Source organism: Corvus kubaryi, unplaced genomic scaffold (genome assembly GCF_017639235.1).
Source record: "Corvus kubaryi isolate FWS band 111438036 unplaced genomic scaffold, C.kubaryi_AGA036_p1.0 37387, whole genome shotgun sequence".
Taxonomy (NCBI): Eukaryota; Metazoa; Chordata; class Aves; order Passeriformes; family Corvidae; genus Corvus; species Corvus kubaryi.
This window is the reverse complement of record NW_024581129.1, coordinates 13,174,756-13,197,274: the sequence shown is the minus strand read 5'-3', so window position 1 is coordinate 13,197,274 and position 22,519 is coordinate 13,174,756. Positions and strand designations below refer to the sequence as shown.

General features: G+C 59.2%; 2 protein-coding genes across 3 annotated transcripts; both read left to right on the top strand.

The window, feature by feature from the left end:
- The first annotated feature begins 20 nt into the window (after nucleotides 1–20).
- Nucleotides 21–2,309, top strand: PTX4 (pentraxin 4). The gene is made up of 2 exons (XM_042037330.1): nucleotides 21–676; nucleotides 802–2,309. Exons 1-2 carry the CDS (start codon nucleotides 548–550, stop codon nucleotides 2,056–2,058), a joined length of 1,386 nt encoding a protein of 461 aa, XP_041893264.1. The 5' UTR covers nucleotides 21–547; the 3' UTR covers nucleotides 2,059–2,309.
- A 645-nt stretch (nucleotides 2,310–2,954) lies between these two features.
- CLCN7 (chloride voltage-gated channel 7) lies at nucleotides 2,955–22,485 on the top strand. 2 transcript variants are annotated; one of them, XM_042037328.1, is made up of 25 exons: nucleotides 2,955–3,140; nucleotides 9,766–9,837; nucleotides 10,513–10,584; nucleotides 10,813–10,878; nucleotides 11,469–11,601; nucleotides 11,991–12,100; nucleotides 12,797–12,877; nucleotides 13,259–13,321; nucleotides 14,023–14,106; nucleotides 14,263–14,356; nucleotides 14,752–14,816; nucleotides 15,271–15,387; nucleotides 15,709–15,763; nucleotides 16,292–16,352; nucleotides 16,855–16,993; nucleotides 17,225–17,318; nucleotides 18,533–18,702; nucleotides 19,015–19,066; nucleotides 19,364–19,491; nucleotides 19,658–19,743; nucleotides 20,224–20,356; nucleotides 20,452–20,511; nucleotides 20,858–21,034; nucleotides 21,138–21,218; nucleotides 21,333–22,485. In XM_042037328.1, exons 1-25 carry the CDS (start codon nucleotides 3,012–3,014, stop codon nucleotides 21,417–21,419), a joined length of 2,409 nt encoding a protein of 802 aa, XP_041893262.1. In that variant the 5' UTR covers nucleotides 2,955–3,011; the 3' UTR covers nucleotides 21,420–22,485. The 2 variants fall into 2 exon arrangements, with proteins under 2 accessions (XP_041893262.1, XP_041893263.1); XM_042037329.1 differs by lacking the exon at nucleotides 2,955–3,140 and adding an exon at nucleotides 3,890–3,931.
- Nucleotides 22,486–22,519: the final 34 nt, after the last annotated feature.

Genomic DNA, 22,519 nt, shown 5'->3' with positions numbered 1-22,519 from the left:
AGGGAAAGGCGGGGCTTAGGGAAAGGCGGGGCTTAGGGAAAGGCGGGCTCCGGCTGCGCCACGGCGAAGCCCCGCCCACGGCACCAAAGCTCCGCCCACGGACGGCGCTGAGTCGCGCACGTGCTGCCCCCTCGTGGAGGCCCTGCCGCACCGCCCTGTCCTGCCGGCACTGACCACACCACAGCGTTCTACCCCCCCGTGTCCTGCCGGCACTGACCACACCACAGCGTTCTACCCGCCCTGTCCTGCCGGCACTGCCCTGCCTGTCCCCCTCCTGCCCTGCACCCAGCCATGTGCCCCCCACACCTTTCCCCACCTCACAGCCGAATACCCCCGGCCCGGCCCGGCCCGGCCCCTGCCCCGGGAGCTCTGGGCCGGGTCCAGCCGCCCCCGCAGTGCGCTGGCCCGGGGCCCCGGCGCTGGGAGCCCCGGTGCTGGGCCGTGCCAGAGGCGGCTGCGGATCTCATCATGATGGAGGCTGCCCGGGGGGGCACCGCGGGGGCCAGGGCCGGCCTTGCCGTGCAGGCAGAAAGCGTCCGGCAGCGGGATGGCGGGGATGGCACTGCCCCTCTGCCTGATCCTCGCTGCCGCCCTGCAGGGCGGCCTGACCCGGGCACCGGGGCCCCTGGCCCGGCCCGGCCCGCTGCTCCTGCGGCTGCGGCGCCTGGAGGAGCAGGTGGGTGCCCGGGGCGGGGAAGGGGGGCTGACCAGCCTGTGCCAGAGGGACACTCAGCGTTTTGGGCTGGGCAGGGGCCCGCATGGGGACGTGGATTCACCCCACGTCATCCCACTCCCTTGCAGTTTCTCCGGCTCCAGGAGGTGACACTGAACCATCTCCAGAGCATCGCCAGCAACTACAACATCTCCTACAACATCGATGGACGTTTCCAGGCACTGGCGGAGCAGGCGGAGGCGGCCGTCGCTGCCCGGGCCGCCCTTGGTGCCGAGCTGGCCCGCCTGGCCACCGCTGGCCGGCGGCTACGCCGCAGGCTGAAGAGGCTGGAGGGGACCGTGGGTGCTCTGAGCCCACCACACGGCCTGCTCACCCACCCACCAGCTGCACTGGTGGAGGCTGGCACCAAACCGCACGGTCAGCCAGACACTGCCCGGAGCCGGGGCAGCCAGCTGGAGCAGGAGCCACCGGGCCAGGTTGCCCCCAGCACTCCCGGCCCTCGGCGCCCGAAGACGAGGCGGTGGCAGGAACGCCTGCAGGAGGAAGGGCTCTGGCTGCCGGCTGATGCCGGGCCTGGTGGAGCACCCGGGGAGGATGAGGAGACCCCTCGTGATGCAGCAGCAGGACCCCAGACCATGGCACCGGTGCTCCCCACTGTAGCCACGGTCCCCCAGGAGCAGCCCGAATTCCCCCAGCAGCCGGGAGAGGGTAGGTACGGCCCCCCCGCCCCGGTGCCCACCTCCCCCGCCTGTCGCACCGGTGCCGTCCTGCTCTTCCCCAACACCTCCGCTGAGCACAGGGCCGTCCTTGGGCTGGGGCCACACCGGGGGCTGCGGGCGATGTCACTCTGTGCCTGGCTGGCCACCCCAGCCCCTCGCCTTGGTGCTCTCATCTCCTACACCACCGAGGACGGGAACAGCGAGCTGGCCGTGCGTGGCCATGGTCGGGATCGCCCTGGCTCTGCACTTCTCATCGTGGGGGACGGGCAGTTTCGGGAGCTCCCGGTGATGCCGCTCCTGGATGGCAAATGGCACCACCTGTGCCTCACCTGGTCCTCCAGCCAGGGCCAGTACCGCTTCTACGTGGACAGGAGGTTGCTGGCTGCCGGCTCCGGCTTCCAGCAGGGCTATGAAATTCCTGCTGGTGGCTCGCTGATGCTGGGCTGGGAGCAGGACGGCCCCAGCAGGAACTTGGGCACTGCAGAAGCTTTTGTGGGTCACCTGGCTGGCTTTGCTCTCTGGAGACGGGCTCTCCTGCCCGGCGAAGTGGCCAGAATGGCGACCGGGCGGGGCCTGCCCCGCGGCCCCCTCCTCACTCTGGCCGATGCCTCCCTGCAGGGCGGGGTGCGGAGGGTGGCGGGCCCCTGCCTCCAGCACCGCCCTTGAAGAGGCTGACGGCAGGAATGGTGCTGGCTCACGGTGCTGGCTCACGGCTCATGGTGCCGCTCCCGACACCAGCTGAATCCTCCCAGGGTGGTGGGACACCCAGCAGAGAGGGGATCTCAGGACCGGGGCCACCGGAGGGGGGGGAAAGGGGTCTTGACAGCCAGTATGGCAGAGGTGGGACCAAAGCCAGAGATCGCTTGCTTCTAGAGGATGTACAGTCCATGGTTCCTATTAAAATTCTCCGGAAATTAGACAAACCTCACTTATTTCTGTCCTGCTCATTCACTGTAACGCTCGGCGCCGCTCACAGCCCGGCAGGAGCTGCTCAGCACGGGCAGCCGGAGCGGGTGACGCTGCTCGTTCCCTGTCCCTGAGTCAGAGCAGGGGGAGCGGAGCACGGGACAGCCCGTGACCGGGGTGAGCCAGCGCTGCCGGAGCAGCCGCCGCCGGTCCCGTGCGCTGCCCCCGCCCGCGGGGCTCCTCGGCGGGGCAGGGCTTTGGCCCGAGCTGTGCTGCTCCAGGGGGCTCAGGCGAAGCACACTCGGTGCCGAACATCTGCTCTGCGGAATTTTGTGTCTGGAGAGCTGGAGCGGCGCCGACTCCAGCCGTTCCCGGAGCCCCGTGTTCCCGGGTACGGCGGGGCCGTGCTGCCGGCTGGGTGTGCGTGGGGCAAAGCCTCGCGGCGGCCTCGCACCCTCTCGGGCCGAGGTCCCGCTCAGCCCGTCCCACCCTCTCCTATCCTATCCTATCCTATCCCGTCGCGTCGCGTCCCGTCCCGTCCCGTCCCGCAGCCGCTCCGGGCGCTCCCCGAGGCCGGGCGTAGGGCCCTCAGCGGACCTACAACTCCCATGGTGCCTCGGAGCGCCCCGGGCCGCCCTGACGGCCACGTGACGGCGGTCACATGACTGAGCGGCGGGGCAGGCCCGGTGGAGGAGCCGCCGCCGCCGCCCCGCATGGCCAACGTCGCCAAGAAGGTGTCCTGGTCCGGCCGCGACCGCGACGACGACGAGGACGGGCGTGCGGGCGAGACCACCCCGCTGCTCAACGGTACCGGCCCCGGCGCGGCGGGCAGCGCCCGGCAGGTGGGTACCGCTACCGGGAGCGGGGGGGGTCTGCGCCGTCCCGGGCCGCTCTGCGCCGGAGGAAGCACGGAGATCGCTGGGGCCGCGGGTCGGGGTCGTGTCTGCGCCCCCGTCCCTCCCCTGTAGTGTTTAAGCGCGTTCTTGCCCCGGCGCTGGGTGGGGGCGGTCGGGGTCGGTCGCTCTGGGCTCCCGCAGGCTGGGAAAGCAGAACCCGTCGGGACCCGGCGTGGGGAGGGGCCGGGGCACGGGGCACTCGTGGGGGAAAAACTGAGCGTGGGACTGAGTCAGTGCTCAGCCGGCAGCCGTGCGGGCCGGCTCCATCCCTGCTGCAGCCCTTGGCCGCTCCTCCTCCGCCGTGGGACGGTCCCTGCCAGCAGGACCTTGCGCGGAGCAGGGCCCTGCTCCTGCCCGCTGGGGCTGCTCTCCTCATTCAGAGAATCGCGGCATGGATTGGGTTAGAAAAGACCTTAAAGCTCATCTTGTTTTACCCCCTTACATGGGCAGGGACACTTTCTGCTAGACTAGGTTGCTCCAAGCACCGTCCAGCTTGGCTTTGAACACTTCCAGGGATAGGAGGACAGCCACCACCTCTCTGGGCAACCTGTGCCTTATAAGGAAGAATTTCCTGCTGACATCTAATCTATTCTCCCTTTGTTTAGTTTGAAGCCATTCCCCCTTGTTCTGTCTCTATCTGTCCATGTAAAATTCATTTCTACTAAATTCATTTCTGCTAGAAATATCTTTCTGTGAGAGCCTGATGCCTGATGTGCTGCTGCTGCCCAGATCAACAGGTAGGGCTCAGACACAAGAGCCTCTAACACTGGAGTGGTGGAGGGTGTCCTGTGGGATGTTACTGGCATAAAGCAGGTCCAGGGTGGGCCATGTTACAGAGGGGGGCCAATTCCTTCTGGCAAGTTAATTTTGGGTAATTAAGTGAAGAGAACTTCTCTCCAGTGTACCCCCAGGCTGTTAGTCATGCTGCCTGCCTGGCGGTCTCTCCCCCACAGGCAGCTCAGCACCTTTACCAGAGTGGAGCTGAGGGCGGGTGGGCTGTGCTGGGCTGTGGTGTGGATGGGATGTTGGGATGGGTCCGTGGAGCACTTTTGTGCCAGCACCAGGTGGGACAGGCACTGCCTCCAGGTGACATCCTCAAATTTCCTGTGGGGAGTTTTCTGGGCGACTTGAGCTTAGATAGGGAGGAGCAGTGCCAGGTTCTGGCAGCTGTTAGCAGGGATGTCTCGCCCAGCACGATTCCGTGCTGCCCTGCTCCTGGGCAAGTCAGAACAGTGGGCTAATTAGAGGGAAATGCAGGGCTCGTTAGGCTGGAAGAGCCTTGTGTAGTGCTCTGGGACCTGGGAATGGCAGCTGGAAGGAGGCAGCTGTACCGTGGCAGCTGTTCTGGGGTGAAAATAAAAGTAATCCTCCTGGGCAGTGCAACAGGACCCCGTATACTTACAGCATGTGGGGAATTCTGCGGGTTTGAAGGGTATTAGTATAGGGATTAACCAGATCTCGTGGCTGGGGGTCATTGGGAAAGGGTTTGGAAGAAGTGCTTGAGGCCTGCTGCAGCAGGGGCAGGTGGAGGTGGACACCCAGCCCTGCCAATGTGACTTATTGTCACCCTGTCCCTTCACAGCGCAAGCAGCTCGGGTCCCAGCTGGTGACGTGGTACTACGTGGCATTTTCCTTGGCAAGGGAGGAGAGGGAGTACCTTGCTGGAGCTCCAGACCACACGTGCCCCTGGCAGTGGCCACTGTCATGCTGGGGTTGTATTTTGGTGTCAGACAGCTGCCTCTCCCTTTGCCCTAGATGACTTTCAGTCGTATGCATTGAAGTGGGAAGGCAGGACAGAGAGGAGAGGCTGGAGCTGCTTAGCTCAGGGGAGATTTGAACTTGGTACTTGTGGTAATACAATAAAAATGTCCCCTAGCGGAGCTTCTTCCCTTTCTCACGTGCTTGTTTAATGGAAATGAAAGTGATCTTAAGGTGACTAGAGGAAATACGGGTCTGTAGCTCCCCAGCTGACAGCTGTGAGGGACTGAGATCGAGTTCTTGTGGGCGGGAGGTGAGGAGAGGCTGGATAAAGACACCTATGGCCATAGTGGGGGTGTGAGAGGCCTGTCCCTGAGGTCTCCTCTGGTTTGGGGCCAGCTGAGCTGACTAAGCCTTCATCCTCTCACCAGGGCTTTTTGGTGCCTTGAGTATATAAAGAAGTGAGAGGCAGCCTATACCTCTGAGCATCATGCCTGCCGTGGGCCGTCCCTTTCCTGTGTTCTCGAGTTGTGTGTGTTGGTTCTCAGGCTGGGAAGTGGGTGGAAAATTTTAGTAAGAGCAGCCAATTTCCATCATGAAACATTTTTTGTCAAAGAACGTTTCTCCTTTGCTACCATTGAAGATATGCTGTAAGATATTTGTGCTGAAATGCCTTGACTTTGGGATTGGTTTAATGCTCCTGCTTCAGAGGCTGCCTGGAACAAGGGGTCACCAGGACCAGGCTGCTACTGGGCAGATTGTCCTTCTTAGCCTCTGTGTGTTTATTCTGCATCTCTGGATGTTGTTGGTCTCATTTTCTTTAACCTCAAGCAACAAGTTGCAAAAAACGTGGCCAGGCTGCAATCAAGAAGTCTTGGTGGGAGGAGGCAGAAAAAGAGAACTAATAGTGCTAGGTGAGCCCTGATTCCTGGCAGATGGGCCAGGGCTACTGGCAGAGAGGCTGCTTGTCCCTGCTGTTGTGAGCCTGGAGGTGACTGCCCTGGAGAGCCACTGCCCTCGAGTGGTGGCAGGAGCTTCCCCCAGCACAGGAACTTCAGGAAGTTTCCTGCTGGTTGCTCAAGCTATCAGGGACTATGGCAGTGCTTCATCCTTGTGCTGCTCCTCTGCAGAGGGGACACGTGGGACAAGTGCCAAGAGAAAGGCCAGGGCAATGACAGCATTTCCCATCCTCGGGGAGGTGAGGGTCAAGGAGCAGCTGTGCAGGAGCCTGGAAGCAAAAGCGTAGCCAAGTGGTGACATCTCGGGGAGAGTCCAGGTGCTTTCTCTCCTGTTATGAGCCTGGAGATGAGGAGCCCCATTCTCTCCTGCTGTGAAGCATTTTGGGGATGATGCTGGGTTGGTTTGGAGCCCGTCTCAGCTCTGGCTTTGTGCCAGAGGAGGGGGGTTTCAAAAGCCCTGCAGCTCATCTCCCCCATTCACTGCTGGTGACAGGGTTCTCGTGCCGGTGACACACCAGTGACACAGCCTGGTAGGAGGGACAGAGTGTTCTGGGGCCAAGAGGGCCCTGGGAGCTGGAAATCCTCTTCCTTCCCTCCCACAGTTTCTGTGGGCTCCTTCTGTAGTCTGTGCTGGGCTTTATCTCATCGATAATGGAAAGTCACGTGCTGCCAGTTCGGTACTGAGCACAGGACGGTGACAAGGGGCAGTGTCTGGGGGAGGAGGTCTCCTCATTCTCCTCGTGCTGGGTCATGTCCTGCAGTGAGGAGCCTTGCTGGCTCATCCCTGTGGAAATGGGCTGTGGAGCAGAGTCCACATCAGACTTCTCACATCTGGAGATGGCAAGAAGATCTCCCTGAGAAGCACCAGCTTCTCCTTGTGTGTCTTGCCACGTGTTCCAGCCCCCAACTCTCTTGCTGAGCTCACTTTTTGTGCCTTTTCTGTCCCAGGAAGCCCAAACTGGATGCCAAGTCCCAGGTGTGCTATTGCAGGTACCAGACGGAGGTGTGGGATCCCTTCCCCAGACCTTCTGGCAGTGGTCTTGCACCACCCAGGAGGGTGTTGACCACCTCCACTCCAGGTCTGTGCCACTGACACCTCTTCACTCACCCACCAGGTTGCTGCAAGACTTTTTCAACAAAGCTGCTTTCTGACCACTGGGACTCCTCCATCCCAGGTGCAGGCCTTTGTATTTGCATCTGTTGAATTTGTGGGCTTCCCTGCAGCCTGGTGAGGTCCCTTGGAGGAGCAGCCCTGCCTGCCAACATTCCTGCCCACTAACACTGATGATAAATAATTTTTATTCAGATCAAGGCTCCAGACATCTCTTTGCAGAGCTCAGAATGGAATTTACCACCTAAACAGGCTGAGGGCTGGGTGCTATCACTCGTGTGCTACTGGCAGAGTGAGGCTCAGTGTGTCCCAGAGCCTCTCCTGGGGCAGGAGAGCAGTTAACCCATCTGTGCCCTCTGGGTTTTGGCAGCAGTGCATGTTTTTATGTGGAGATAATCACAGCACAGTCACACCAACATCACACGTACCCAGGATCAGCAGCTGCCTTGGCTGAGTTTGAAAACATCCCAAGGAGGGCATTGCTCGGTGAATCTTTGAGCTGTGCACAAATAACCCTTTCTCTTGGCTCCAGGCTGCCTGAATGTCACCTTTTTCTCTTATAGCTGGGTGCTGATGGAAGTATCTTTTTCTTGTCTTCCTGGCATGTGATCCCTGTGGCAGGCAGGACAGGAGCCAGGCCTCTGCTTGCAGATGCCAGAGGGGTGCCAGGACTTGGGGGCAGGATATTAAAAATATGCTGCTTGTCTAAGGAATTTCAGCTTCAGGCTCCACTGCACCTCCTTTCCCTTCATCTGTGCTTGTGTCCTGCTAGTGCTTAATTGATTGGGAATTGAGCTGCTGGGCCCTGGCTGCTTTCTGCACAGGGGAGGAGGGAAGGGGGTGGGGTGTCACTGGTTCAGCCACATTTGGTTTTTCTGCAGACCCCCGTAGGTAACAGAAGGAGAATTTTCCCTGAAGGGCTGGTCCTGCCTGGGGTCTTACACAAGGGACAAGGCATGAGTGACATTTTCCATCTCCTTGCCTTGATCTTGCTTGCCCTAGATGTGTGGCACCTAACGGGAGCCTTAAATCCTTCTGCTTCCTCAATCCAGGTGGGGGTGTCTTCCTTTGCAAGATCTCAGCTTCGTCCCTCCAGATTTCAGGGCAAGGAATGTGTCCTTCCCCCTCCTCAGGATGGCAGGAGCCTGGTTGGGACCTATGCCTGCCACCAGAGCAGCTGGGCACTGGCAGGCACTGGAACAGGCAGTTCCTGCATCCAGCTTGTGACCCTAAGTTCCTATCCAGGGAGGTGACAGCTTTGTGTGTGCCCAGCTCGTAGAAGTCCACAGTGGTCTGCTCTGACTGCTGGGAAAAGGGTCCACCTGTATCCTTTCCACTGGGATTGTGGAGCTATCATGGACCAGAAACAAAGCCCAGGCTGGTTTTGCCAAACCAGTGTCTGAAAATGGCAGCATGGAGCACTTTGGGCTGGGGCTGCTGGGGGCTAAAGGGCACCAGAGAGGGTTTGAGAAGCTGGGGCAGAACCCATCTGCAGGTCAGGGAGTGAAGGAGAATGTGGAGCAGAGGGAAAAATGGGAAAATAGGTCAGGCTGCAAACACAAAGGGATATTCTTCCTCTGCAGTGACGTGCATGGCTCCCAGCAGCTCTGGCCTGCACGTTCCAGACGGGATCGTGGGGATTAAAGCAGCAGGGGGCTCAATCTGGGACCTGCCAGCAGAGAGGGACCGATGTGCCAGAGCCCTGCTGTTGCTCACCATCCCTCTTTATCCTCCAGTTCTTTAACCTGGCAGCTGGGGAGGGGTGAGGCTCTGGAGGGGAAGATCTTGATGCTGAGGAGTGGTGTTTGGGCTGTGCTTAGGGACAGTGCTCGGATCCTTGTGCATCCCTGTGTTTTGCAGCGACGGAGGGGGTGACAGCAGCCTGCCTGCTCCAGCTGGGTCCCCTTGTGGCACTGCTCAGCTGCAGCCCAAGCCCCTGCCTGCCTCATCCGGGTGACAGAGGTGCCCCAAACAGTCCAAAAGCTCCCATGTTATGCAACTGCACTGCCAGTAACAAGCCCGAGTGTTTACTAGTGAAAGGAGAACCTGCTCCCCAGGGGGAGATGCAAACGCTGCTTCCCAGCATCACACTGGGGCCGGCTCAGAGAGGCACCAGTGTCCCCAAGGCTGTGCAGGAGCAGTGTGACCGCTTCCTCTTGTGTCTCCTGGCTGGCAGCCAGCCTGGCTGTCACTCTGGTCCTGGCTGCTCGGGGGGTGACAAACACGCTGACATGATGTGCTCCTCTCCCCGCCTGGGAACCGCTGCTGTGGAGCAGATGGCAGAGCCAGACATGCCCTCAGCTGCTCCTTGCTGCTGGCTGGGCCCGCCAGCTGAGGGCACGTCGTGGTGAGCTGGTGGCTGTGGAGGTGGTGCATTGTCCAGGGGCTCTGTCCCTCCCCAGCCTCAGGGGAGCACGGAACGTGCCGCTCGGCACAGGTTCACTCGGTGCTGTGCCAGGAGCCGCGCTCGATGCCAGAGGCTGGTGGTGGCCAGTCCCCAATGAGCCGCTGCTGTCTGGCACCTTCCCAGGTGAGCTGGCGCTGCCAGCTGACAGGTTGGAGCAGCTCACCCAAATCCTGGCAGGCTGCTGCTGCCCCTGGTACCCTCCAGGGCACTGGATCCCACCTCCTTGGTGTGTGTCCTCCGAGAGCAGGGTGCTGCGTTTTGGGGGGCCCTGGCAGTGGTAGGCGGGCAGAGCTCTGTGAGGGAGGCAGAGCATGAGCATCTTGCATGCCTGCTCCTTCCTCCTGAGAGGTTTGAAGTGCATTCAGGAACTGACCTCATTTTCCCTTCTCTCCTCAGCTCACTCCTTCCTCCTTCCTGCGCATCGGGCAGCTGAGCAATGTGGACCTCAACGAGGACATCCATGAGCTGGTGAGTAGCACAGGGAGGGGCCCACTGTTACGGAGACCCCTTCCCTTCTTCCACTAACAGCTGCTGTTGTTCCCTCCTTCACGTTTTGCATGTTCCACGAGGACTCCAGCACTTCTTCTGGGGCTGGGTGACCTTTGTGGCGTGGGCAGCTGCTGCTGCCCCAGGGGCCCCTCTGGCATCCTCAGTAAATGCCCTAATTCGGAGCTGGGAACAGCTTGCACAGTCAAAGGTGTTTGGGAAACAGAATTTGGTTTCTGCCCAAAAACATGGGTTTGCTTGAAATAGCTCCTTGCTTTTGGCCTAAGGAATTTCCTGCCAAGGTGAAAGGTTGCCCTCAACTGGAGCATGGAGTTGCTTGGATTCAGTGCCAGGTCAACATGGCAGTGTGTACCCAGCTGGGCAAACCCTCCACCTGCTGCTGGGGAGATGTTGTGCCTGGGGATGGGGGGGTGCTTGGTGAGGGTGCACCCCTGACAGCTGGTCCAGCTGCATTAAATCCCACACATCCACCAACTGGTGGAAAATCATCCCAGATCCCTGCCTGCCAGGCAGCTTGCACCTGCAGTCCTCTGTGCCTCTCCTGAGAATCAAAAGGAGTTAAACCAGCAGTTGCATGGTGGATGGGAAGGTTGGACTTTGACCTGACCATCTTAAGTTGTGCATCACATCCCACAGGAGACAGAGCTCCCTCGGCAGCATCCCAACGAGATCCCCCACAACGAGAAGCTCCTGTCACTCAAGTACGAGGTAAATGCCCATCTGCCCCATCTCAGCTCTGCCCTCTGGGATGCAGCAGGTGAGGTGTGAGGGGCAAGGGCTCACAGCTGCCCAGTGAGGGTAGTTTCAGTGGGGAAGGAGTGGAATCAAGGGAGGAAAATGATACAGGAGCAGGGTGAGGGGCTGAGGGCAGCACTCCCCAGCATGAGGGTCTCTTCACCTGGTAGACAATAACAGCATCTCCCTTTCCCAAACTAGAGCTTGGACTATGACAACAGTGAAAACCAGCTATTCCTGGAGGAGGAGAGGAGGATAAACCATGCGGTGAGTCTTGCTGGGCTGCCCACAGTCATCTCAGCTGGGGTGGCCCAGAGAAGCTGTTCCCCCTGCCTGGCTGCTGGGGAGCTTCTTTGTGCCAGAAGAGGTTGTGCTTAAAGCCTAGCTTAAAGCTGGGATGGGTTTATGGGCACTGACCAGCTTGTGACAAGCCGTGAAACCACAGGATCAAGGACCCAGCGTGGGGTGGTTGGAATGGGAGCTAATCTGGGTGCCTGTGGTGGCATTGCCTGGTGACATGGGGCAGGTCCCTGAGCAGAGGGACTTCTGGAGTCATGTGAAACATTTGCCCTGGGGGCTTTGGGAATCAGTGCCACAGCAAGAATCCCAACAGGATGGGCCTAATGGAGGCAGGCAAGCTGGGAAAGCACCTTAGGGATCCCACAGAGGTACAAGAGCACTGCTTAAAATCAGTAAATTGTGTCCAGGCTTTGCTGGGTCAGCCAGCATTGGTGCTCCCTGGCTCTCCTTGGAGCTTCCCAGACTTGGAACTGTGTTGGGGAAGGTGGCAGGTGTGTTGGGGTCCCCTCAATGCCAGGCTGCATGGCAGCAGGGTGTGACTGCTATCTGCCCCTCAGGCTTTCCGGACAGTGGAGATCAAGCGCTGGGTCATCTGTGCCATGATCGGCATCCTCACTGGCCTTGTCGCCTGCTTCATCGACATCGTGGTGGAGAACCTGGCTGGCCTCAAGTACCGGGTGGTGAAGGACAGTATCCTCACAGAGCAGTGGCTGCTGGCCAGCTGGGACCTCTGGAATCTCCTGGGAGCCATGAGAGGGGTCATGGGGGAAGAGGGCAGCGCTTCCTCGCTCCGGTTTGGTGGCACAGACTCTGCTGCCCAGTTGCTCTGCAGGGCTGAGCTGTGGCTGGGCACCGCTGTAACAGAGGAGGCTCATTTCAGCTGCCTTGGATGCTCTAAGTGACAGGGGGCTTGGAGCAATCTGGTCTAGTGAATGGCATCCCTGCCCATGGCAGGGGGTTGGAACTAGATGGCTTTTAAGGTCCCATCCAACCCAAACCATCCTGTGATGCTGTGAGATGCTGCAGTGGGAGGGATGGTACCCCAGCAATACTGCTCTTTCCTTGAGCTGCTGCCCCAGACATCGACAAGTTCACTGCCAAAGGGGGCCTGTCTTTCTCCCTGTTACTCTGGGCCACCCTGAACGCCAGCGTGGTGATGGTGGGCTCTGTCATCGTTGCCTTCATAGAGGTAGGAGTTTGGAACTGTTCTAGTTTCTTTGCATGGGCAAAGCAGGGTCATGTCTCCAGAAAACATGCAAAATTTTGTAAATAGTGAATGTATTTCTGCCAGTTTGGCTCCTGGTAGCATCAGCTCCTTGGTGTTGGCTGCAGCTGTGCTGTGGAGTTTCTGTGGGGCTGTCAGACTGCTGGGATGTGCCAGCAGCCTGGGGCAGAGGCTGTGCTCCAGCCTTGGGCAGGGGTGCAGCTCTCCCAAGCCTTGGCCCTAGCTCAGCCTCTCTTCGTTGGGTGTACATGAGTACCAACAGAGACCAGTGTGGCTGGGTGCCTCAGGGACAACCTCTGCAGGACAAGCCAGGGACCGGGACTCCCTATGGATCACTCTAATCCACAGTGTCTTCCTTGTGGCTTTGCCCTTGCTCTCCCTGGCCACCAAGTGTGACCCTTCTGTAGCTGTGACAGGGTGGGGAAAAACCTGAGTGTCCCCAAGAACCCAGCCAGCTCCTTTTCCCTGGCACATTTGCCCTTAGGAAGTAGGTGCCTCCTTCAAGCCCACCTCCAGAGTCTGTTGATAAGCTTTGGCCTCATCTCAGAGCCACCCTGAGGGTGTACAGGGTGTCCCCTGTGCTGAGAGACAGGGGTAAGGTGGCTGTTGTGTCCCCACCCTGTGTGTGACAGCCACTCACGCTCTCCCTGCTCCCTACAGCCTGTGGCAGCCGGCAGCGGCATTCCCCAGATCAAATGTTATCTCAACGGTGTGAAGATCCCACATGTTGTCCGCCTCAAGGTAGGAATCGGGAGGTGGTGGGATGGCCTGGGCACGTTGTGTCCTCCTGCAGTGGTCCCTGCCCACATTGTGGCACAGCAGGAGCTGGCATGAGCTCCCAGCTCCATAGCTGTTTCCCCCTCAGTGCCAAGAGGTTAAATCTCCTGCCCTGGGACTGGCAGCTGGCACTGGGAGGAGCAGCTTTGGGTAGATTTTTGCTCTGGACAAGAAGAAAATTGACCAACTCCGTTGCCACAATGCTGGGGCTGAGAATCACAAGTTCTCCGGGTGGTTGGCTCCTCCCATGCCTCAGGGCCTGCTGGGTCTGTGTCCCCTGTGGCTGCCATGGCTGTGTTCCTCGTGCCACCCCTGTGACATGCTGTGCCCTTCTCTGTTTTGCAGACCCTGGTGATCAAAGTCTGTGGGGTCATCCTCTCGGTGGTCGGCGGCCTGGCTGTTGGGAAGGTGACGTGCACAAAGCTCTCTCTGACGTGCTGCTGCTGTGTTGGTCCCCACTGCTGGCACGTGTGTCACAGCCTGTCACCGGTCCTGTGCTGGGGACAGAGTGCTGGGCGCCCTGCAGTGACTTCCCAGTGTTATTCCCTGGTGTCTGCTGGCCAAGGTGGCTGCGACGCTGCCAAGCTTGAGGAGCCCCTGGGGCATGTGGTGCCACCATGCCAGCCCGTGTGTGGCTTGGCTGAGGGCAGGAGAGCAGCAGCCTCTGTCCCTCAGTGGTTGTCCTTGCAAACAGTAGATGAGGGAGACTTGGGTACCCCATGGGGACCTTTCTGGCTTGCAGGGATTTAAGGCAGGCAAGGAAAATACTTGTCTCCTCGGCTGGTGGGAACAGGAGGTGGGCACAGGAGGCACATGCAAGAATAAGGACTTCATAAAACCATGGAATGGTTTGGGTTGGAAGAGACCCTAAAGATCCTCTCATTCCAAGCCTTTGCCATGGACAGAAACACCTTTCACTAGATCAAGTTGCTTAAAGTTCTATCCAACCTGGTCTTGAATACTTCCAGGATGGGAAGGGGGAAAACGTTAAGGTCTGTATTTGCCTGAGGGAAATACTCCCATCCAGCTTCAGGACTGCAAGCTGGTGAGCAGCATTCAGCCATTCCTGTTCTTCCTTCCCCGATCTGACTCTGCTCTCTGGCCCCTAGGAAGGACCCATGATTCACTCTGGATCCGTGATTGCTGCTGGGATCTCCCAGGGGAGATCCACGTCATTAAAGCGAGACTTCAAGGTTGGTGTTGAGGTCTGAGGGGTTGTGCTGCAGGTGCCCTTCTGTGCCATACCTGGCTGTTCCCACTGGTGGCTTGGCATTGTCCATATCATACCCTCTATCTTCCGAAGCTTGTGCCCATGGCCAGCCCTAAAGCCACCTTCACTCCTGTTTCAGATCTTCGAGTACTTCCGCAGAGACACAGAAAAGAGGGACTTTGTGTCTGCTGGAGCTGCCGCCGGCGTCTCGGCTGCATTCGGTGCCCCTGTGGGTGTGTGTCTTGGCTCTCTGGCACTGAGCAGTGCCTGGACATGGATTTCCTCAGGAGGTTGCTCCCACTTGCTTGGAGGCAGCTGCCAGGATCTGCATAGGGCACTGCAGGAGCCTTCCAAGTTTTCCTGCCACGCCATGCAGGTGTGGGCCCTGCCCAAGGGCAAGGGCATCATCTACCTCAGATCCCAAAAGTTGCCTCTGTGGGATGGAGGATGGCAGTGGGGGGCTTTGCTGTGATCAGTGCATCACTGATGGCTTGGTGGGCTTGCCTGTGAGAGGATCTGGGCAGTGTGGGCACATGGTCTGGGGTGAATCTTGGGTCCTCAGCTGGTGCTGTAGCCAATGAGCTGTGGCACATCCCCCTTGTGAAGATGTTGTGTCTTGCGTTTGCAGGGGGTGTCCTGTTCAGCTTGGAGGAAGGGGCTTCCTTCTGGAACCAGTTCCTGACGTGGAGAATCGTAAGTGCTGGAAAGCAGTGGAAGGCTGCTGGTTCTGGTGTGAGGCATTGCCTTTTCCGGGTGCCCTGCAGCCCCAGGCCTCCTGACATCCCTGCTCCAGCAAGGGTAACCCATCCCACAGAAGAGCATCCCAGCTCCCCTCCTGTGCCCTGGTCCTCAGGGGCTGAATTTGGGCCTGGCTGAGCTCAGTCTTGCTGCCAGCTCCTTTTCAAGGGAGTTGCCTTGGGCTGTGCCCCAGGGCAACAGAGAGGCAAAAGGAGGAGTGAGACCCTGGTCAGGGTAAGCTGCCCAAAGTGCTGCCACAGGGAATGTGACCTCCTGTCCCCACCACACCATGGGCACCAAGCCCTGCCCAAGGGCCTTGGGGGGTGGTTTGGGGTAGTGCAGGGGGCATGTGGTGAGGAAATGGGGCTGGAGGCATCTGGCAGTGACTCTGGCCCATATCTCCTTCCAGTTCTTTGCCTCCATGATCTCCACCTTCACTCTGAACTCTGTCCTGAGCATTTACCACGGCAATGCCTGGGATCTCTCCAGCCCTGGGCTTATCAACTTTGGCAGATTTGATAGCGAGGTAGGCACAGGTATTCCCCGTGTAGGGCTCTGGTGGGGGGTTAGAAGCAGCTCTTAGCCGCTTTTGGGACATCAATTTGTCTGTAATATCACCCAGGGGCTGAGGCAGGCTCTGCATTAGCAGGCTGTGGGGTCTGGCCAGATCTCAGCTCCACCAGCCCCAGCAGAAGGAGTTTCTGGAGTCTGTGGGCTGTTCAGCGGAGACTTTGAGCTCTGAAAGCCTCGTGCCAGTGCAGAGTTGTGCTGTCCCAGCAGTCAGTGACTGACTGTGGGGCTGCCGACGGGCCAGGAGATCTGAAACCCACTTCTTTCTTGCTTGCAGAAAATGGGATACACAATTCAGGAAATTCCTATCTTCATCTTTATGGGAGTGGTTGGTAAGAGAATGCTGCTTTTTCGATTTGATTAGTCTGAATAATTTCCTCTGTTCTCTGTCTGTGTCTAAAAAGCTTTGGCATCCAGTTTCCTGGGGAAAATGGGGAATCCATTAAATTCTGGAGCAGAAGCTGCTTGTGGGGCTTATGGAGGGGTGAGACCTGGATCCTGGCCCAATCCTAGTAGCAAAGTCAATCTCCTTTAACCCATGTTGAGCAGAATCAGTGCCTTGCAGTCCTGGGCAGCCCCTTGCTGTCATGTGAGCTGCCCTTATCCCCATGGATTTGGCCTGTCCTTTGCCTGCCTGGTGCCAGCACTGTGACTTTGGGCCCTGGCTGCCCACTGCTGGTGCCAGGCTCCTCTTGGTGCCAGGTCCTGGCTGGCTACAGGGACAGCATCCACATGTGGGTTGCCCAGGGTGTCTGGACTGCCAGTCATTCTGGATGGGTTGCAGATGATCTTCAGAGATTCCTTGGGTTGTGGGCAGCCCAGGCCCTGCATGCTGAGCTTTTCCTCTCTCACATTCGCAGGTGGGATCCTTGGAGCCCTGTTCAATGCCCTCAATTACTGGTTGACGATGTTCCGGATCAGGTGAGAGCTCACAGGTAATGAAAGCGATTGATGTGGGTTGGCTGGTGCCTTCTGCATTCCTTCAAAGTGGCACTCTCAGATGGAGCAAGGCTGTAATCTCTCACTTAATGTGAGCAACAGCAGTTCCTGAGAGATGCCATGTACCTCTCGCTGCCTGTGGCCGAGGCTGTGACCCACAGCATCCCAGCACTGCTCTGACCCTGCCAAGTATTTCCCTCCAGTGACTGGAGGGCCCAGAGGGGTGCAGACGCTGCAGACCTGACTGTCATGTGCTCTGAGAGGAGTGAGAGAAGGCAGAGAGCTGCTAAAGCAGACTGAGACCAGTCTGGCCAAGCCAATACCTGTCACCAGCTTTTCAAGCAGCAGGACAGCCTGGCAGGGTCTGGGCAGGGAGCAGAGGCAGCCAGGCTGTCATATGCCTGATGTGACATGTCCAGTCAGGCTGGGGCTGATCCTGCCCACACCCCTGGGTGCCACCCTCACTCCTCTGTTCTCTTCACAGGTACATCCACAGGCCCTGCCTCCAGGTGGTTGAGGCCATGCTGGTGGCAGCAGTGACGGCGACTGTGGGATTTGTCATGATTTACTGCTCAAGAGATTGCCAGCCCATCCAGGGGAGTTCTGTGGCGTATCCCCTGCAGGTAGGACATGCTGCAGAACAGCATTCAGGGTGGGGGGCACCCTGAGCCTGGGGGGCTCAGCAGGGAGACAAGACCCTGCTTGGGTTTGGGGTATTGGACCTCTCAGTTGATGCCCTCCGGTGCAGGCAGAGCTGCTGTAGGTGTCCTCCCTGCCCAGAGCTGCCTCCTCACTGGCACATGTCCCTCAGTCTTCCATGCCACTTCTAACTCTTTCTTATCTTGCCTTTTCAGCTTTTCTGTGCTGATGGAGAGTACAACTCCATGGCCACTGCCTTCTTCAACACACCTGAGAAGAGCGTCGTCAACCTCTTCCATGACCCTCCAGGTCAGTGCACCCAGCAGAGAGGGTCCATGCAAGGTGGCCAGTGTGTTGCTTGACCACTCCTGGGGCAAGACAGGGGATGAGTGGCCCGTGTGAGCTTCCCAAAACTCTGTGCTGCAGTGGTGGAAGGAGGAGGGATGGGTGCTGTGCCTGGTGGCACCTCTGAGCTCAGCCAAAGGGCTGTGGTGTCGGGAGACTGTGGAGCCAGGGACCCGTTTTTGTTCATGCACATTTGCATGCTGTGTTGCTTCTGAGTTGTGTGAGAGTGTGTCTGACCCTTGCTGTCTGTCTGAAGTCCTTTCTGGAAATGTTGCTGGATGTTTTCTTAATTAGCAGGGCCACTTGCCCCAGAATGACTTTACCTTCTGGGTTGTGGAGGTGGATCTTGGGGTTTGGATTGGCTTGAGAAATGCAGTTTGGTTCCCAGGTTCCAGCTTCATTTTCCTTGGACCTGGTGTAACCCCAGCATCTCCTCTGCCTGTTGTGGAATCTGAGTTCTGTGCCCAGCTGCACTTGGGTGGGGAACAGAAGGATCCTCAGCCCAGAGGGTACAGCCTGGCCACCTGCAGCCAAGAGATGACCATCCTGTGTCTTGGGGCTGCTCGCTGCAGTGCTGAGTCCTGCCTGGCTCAAGGCTTCTGTCTGAAGGAGGGGTTGCAAAGTGCTTGTTTAAACTAGACTGGGCTGCCCAGCAATCCCAAAATAGCACTTAGCTGGGTTGTGGGGTCAGCAGGGTCTCGCTGGGATGGCACAGCCTGTGCTGGGGGACAGCATGGCACTGGCTGGAGCAGCCGTGGGAGCTGCACAATGGAAGGGAGTTTGTAGGACCTGCCCTGCTCAGTTGATCCCAAAGCTGGCATGGGGCCTCTGTCCTCCCAAGCTTGTCCTTCAGCCTTGGCAGTCCCTCCCTCGGGGCTTTCAAGTTCTTCATGGGAGGCTGGGAACCACAGGGCTGGGAGGGGACGGGTCATCGATGGGTCACGAGATGGAGGAATGGGATGTGAGGGCTTGGGATGGCTCTTGCTGGGTGGGGGCACTGGAGGGGGCAGAAATAACCTGAAGAGCCAGATTGAAAGGCCTGTGCTGCCAGGGCAGGAGGTGCAGCCCAAGAAGAGGGGCTCTTGCTGCTGGGAGTGTGTCGTGGGGCTGCTGCTGCCTGATCTGTGGCCATCACTGGGCTGTGGGACCAGCACTGACTCTGTTTTTCCCCACTCCAGGTTCCTACAACCCCATGACGCTGGGCATGTTCACACTGATGTATTTCTTCCTGGCCTGCTGGACCTACGGCCTGACGGTGTCCGCAGGGGTCTTCATCCCCTCCCTGCTGATCGGGGCAGCCTGGGGGAGGCTCTTCGGCATCTCCCTGTCCTACCTGACCAAGGGCTCGGTGAGTCCTGGCTGGGAAGCCGTGGCACTCAGCCCTTCTCCCTCACTGCTGGGCTGGTGGCATGTGCAGGGAGTGTGTCTGGAACTGGCTGAAAGCTCTGAAGTGGGCTGGCATCCTCACTTGATGTCTTCATGAGCTGAGTCTGGGCCTCCCCATGTCCCAGAGGAGCCCTGCCAGCAGCTGGGTTGTTCAGGCAGCCTCAGGCACCTCTCCCTACTTTGGAGGGGGGTTTGCTGGCCAGGATTCTGCTGACTGTCTCTGGATGCCCTGGAGCCAGCGGGTGACTCGGCTCCTTCTCTCTCCTGTGCTCAGATCTGGGCTGATCCTGGGAAGTACGCCCTGATGGGAGCTGCTGCACAACTGGGTGAGTTCCCCATGGCACAGTGCTGGTTGGGGTGAAGTTGTCATGGGAAAAAGCACTCCCTGCTTCCCTGACAGCTTCCTTCCCAGCTGAAGTCCAGCCTGGTTGTCAGCTTCCTAATCACCCTGCCAAGCACAGGCAGTGCTGGGACACCAGTGAGGGCTGGGTTCACCCAGGGCACCCCTGGGTGGGCAGTCCTGGATCACTGAGAGATTCAGGGCCCTCAGGTGTTCTGTGATGCCCTCACTCCATTTTCCCGTGCCCTTCTAAACCCCCAAACCCCCTGGGTGCCTCTGGCAGGTGGGATAGTGCGGATGACACTGAGTCTTACGGTCATCATGATGGAGGCAACAGGCAACGTCACCTATGGCTTCCCCATCATGCTGGTGCTGATGACAGCAAAGATTGTGGGAGACTACTTTGTGGAGGTGAGAGCTGTTGTGCTCCTCAGGACTGTGGGTCAGGGCTGGTGGTGCTGGGGGGCCAGGGTGGGGCCAGGACAGGCATGTGCCCGCTCTGAGGGATGAGTTGCTGCCTGGCTGTGCCCCTTGGCATCTCACCAGGCTTCTCCTGATGGCTTGGCTCTTGTTGCAGGGACTGTACGACATGCACATCCAGCTGCAGAGCGTCCCCTTCCTGCACTGGGAGGCCCCAGTGACATCCCACTCCCTCACAGCCAGGTGGGTGGGCTGGGCATTGCTGTGGTAGCAGCTTTTGGACCACACTGTTGGCCTGAGCTGGGAGTGGAGGTGGTGAGCTTTTGGTCATAGGAGCCTGCTGCCCCCTGGTACCACCAGCTCAGCTTCTTCCCCAGCAGGGATGTGACCTGCAGTGTGTTTCTTCCTCTCTCCCTGGCAGCTTTTGGGGACAGAGGAGGCATGAGCACTGAGAAGTCGTGTGTTGGGGGCTATTTAGGGTGTGTGGGTGGTGAGGCCTTGGCACAGGTTGCCCAGAGAAGCTGTGGCTGCCACGTCCCTGGAAGTGTCCAAGGCCAGGTTGGATGGGGCTTAGAGCAACCTGGTCTAGTGGAAGGTGTCCCTGCTCATAGAAAGGGTTTGGAATGAGATGAGCTCCCTCCCTTCCCACCACACCGTGCTGTGGTTGCATGATTTGGTGTGTGCTGCCGTGGGGCTGTGTTTCACCCGGAGCTTTCCCTGCAGGGAGGTGATGAGCACTCCTGTCACCTGCCTGCGGAGGATCGAGCGCGTGGGCACGGTCGTGGACATCCTCAGTGACACCTCCTCCAACCACAACGGCTTCCCCGTGGTGGAGAGCAACGCTGACACCACACAGGTAGGCTGGCTGCCACTGGGGAGGGGATGCAGCTGGGGTGGCCACACAAGGGCTGGCTGCAGTGTGGGACCCTCACACACGGTGCCCTGTTGCAGGTTGCCGGACTGCGGGGTCTGATCCTGCGTTCCCAGCTCATCGTCCTGCTGAAGCACAAGGTGGGTAATGCTGCGTGGAGACTGTTTGGGTTGTGTCTGCTGTCCCAGTTCTGGCTCAGGCCCCTTGCTGCCTGCCTTGCTTGGGAAGAGCTGGCAGAGGGTGCCTGTCATCCCCCTCAGCTCACCCAGAGGGATGGTGGGTGCTGCCATTCAGTGGTGGGGTTACCCCAGCATCATCCTGCACCCCACTGGGCTCACAAACCCTGAGCGAGTGGGAAATAGGCTGTGCTTCTGCAGATGGTCCATCTGTCCCACACTTCTGCCCTTTTCCCTCCCTGCCCCTGTGCATTGTCTTGGTGCCTGTGAGCTCTGCGGGATAGTCCCCAACCATCTCTTTCCTCCCAAGGTTTTTGTGGAAAGGGCCAACCTGAACCTGGTGCAGCGGCGGCTGAAGCTGAAGGATTTTCGGGATGCCTACCCCCGCTTCCCCCCCATCCAGTCCATTCACGTCTCCCAGGACGAGCGTGACTGCATGATTGACCTCAGCGAGTTCATGAACCCCTCGCCCTACACTGTGCCCCAGGTAATGGCCAGGGACCCCTCTACACAGCTCCCCAGGGATCAGGGTGGGCAATGGGTGCTGTCTGGGGCTGCTGCAGCCCCCCCATCCCCATTCTCCCTTGCAGGAGGCGTCTCTGCCACGGGTGTTCAAGCTCTTCCGAGCCCTGGGCCTGCGGCACTTGGTGGTCGTGGACAATCGCAATGAGGTGAGTCCCTGCTCGCTGTGTCCAAGCAGCCTGGGCTCCTCCAGGGGACAGGGACACGCTGTCCCCAGGCCCTGTGTGCCCACAGGGGGCTGTACCCCGTCCCTTTCCCGGCAGGTGGTGGGAATGGTGACCCGCAAGGACCTCGCCAGGTACCGCCTGGGGAAGGAGGGCTTGGAGGAGCTCTCGCTGGCACAGACGTGAGGCAGTGTGGTCCAGCAGAGACGTGCCCCGGCCCCTCGGAGCTGGGGACCCCCTTTTGCAGGAGGTGGGGAGAGGACCTGGCCAGTCCGTGCAGGTGTTGCAGTGCCTGGAGCACTGGCAGGGCCGTGCTGCCCCGGCCCTCCTGCCTGTTGCTGCCTTCCCACGTCTACTGCCTCCACTTGTCACCCCTTCCTCTGCTTCCCTGAGGGATCAAAATTCACCCTTGGCTCTGTTAGCTCCTGGAATAGGCTCTCCTTGAAGGTTGGGTGAAGGCTGGAGTGTTCCATGGGGAGCAGGAATGCCCTACTGAGCTGGACACACTCCTCTGACATGGCACGTGGCCTCTGTTGCCTCATCCACCCAGTCTGGGCTGTCTGGGACTTAGCCCTGCCCTAGCTCTGGCTGCAGGGCCTGTGAGAGGAGCAGTGGGGACATCATGGGGCTCCCTCCTACCCCCAGCCCCTCATTCCCCCCTGCCCTGTGGTCCTGCTTGCTGGGTTGGGATGAGCTCTGGGGTTGCCTCCCTGCCTCTTGGGACTGAGGAGAGGGACGTGCCCTGCTTGGCTGTGCAATAAAAGGGCTCCCGTGGTTCTGCAGCTGCCGCCTCTGGCTCTTTCTTGGTTCCCTCAGCCACTCTGACCCCAGCCCACGTGTGGGGAGACACCCCTGGAATTTGGGGCAGGCATGGGGAGGGGAGAGCTGCCTGTGCTGGGGCGATGTTGGTCCTGCAGCCTGTGCCCTTCTGCCACCCCTGCAGTCCTCCCACTACTGCTGCTCCTACACTGGGATCCAGAGTCACTCCTGGGCAATATTCTGGCCCTTTCCAGCAGCCTGCACCCTTCCAGGCACCCCAAACCCCACCACCAGTCCTGGATTTGGTCAGGGGGTGGGAGCAAAGCCCTGGCACCTCACTTCTCCCATCTCCCCCTGTCCTTGCTCCTCTCCTTGGCATTGCCCTGCCTCTGTCCTGGGACTGCCCCTTCCTCACTTGGACACAGGCTGCCTGGTGCCTGGAGAGGCTTTTGACTGCGGGATCTGTGCTGAAATAAAGTCTGTTTGTACTTTTGTTGTGGTGCTGCCTGTCTCTTGCTTCCCTTGGG

What these genes read in the sequence shown, in the direction of transcription:
- CLCN7 (XM_042037328.1), top strand. Translation starts at nt 3,012, where the DNA reads ATGGCCAACGTCGCCAAGAAGGTGTCCTGGTCCGGCCGCGACCGCGAC. An exon ending in TGCATTCGGTGCCCCTGTGG is followed by an intron (nt 14,357 to 14,751) that starts GTGTGTGTCTTG and finishes TTGCGTTTGCAG; the next exon opens with GGGGTGTCCTGTTCAGCTTG. An exon ending in CGCCCTACACTGTGCCCCAG is followed by an intron (nt 21,035 to 21,137) that starts GTAATGGCCAGG and finishes TCTCCCTTGCAG; the next exon opens with GAGGCGTCTCTGCCACGGGT.
- PTX4 (XM_042037330.1), top strand. Translation starts at nt 548, where the DNA reads ATGGCGGGGATGGCACTGCCCCTCTGCCTGATCCTCGCTGCCGCCCTG. An exon ending in TGCGGCGCCTGGAGGAGCAG is followed by an intron (nt 677 to 801) that starts GTGGGTGCCCGG and finishes ACTCCCTTGCAG; the next exon opens with TTTCTCCGGCTCCAGGAGGT.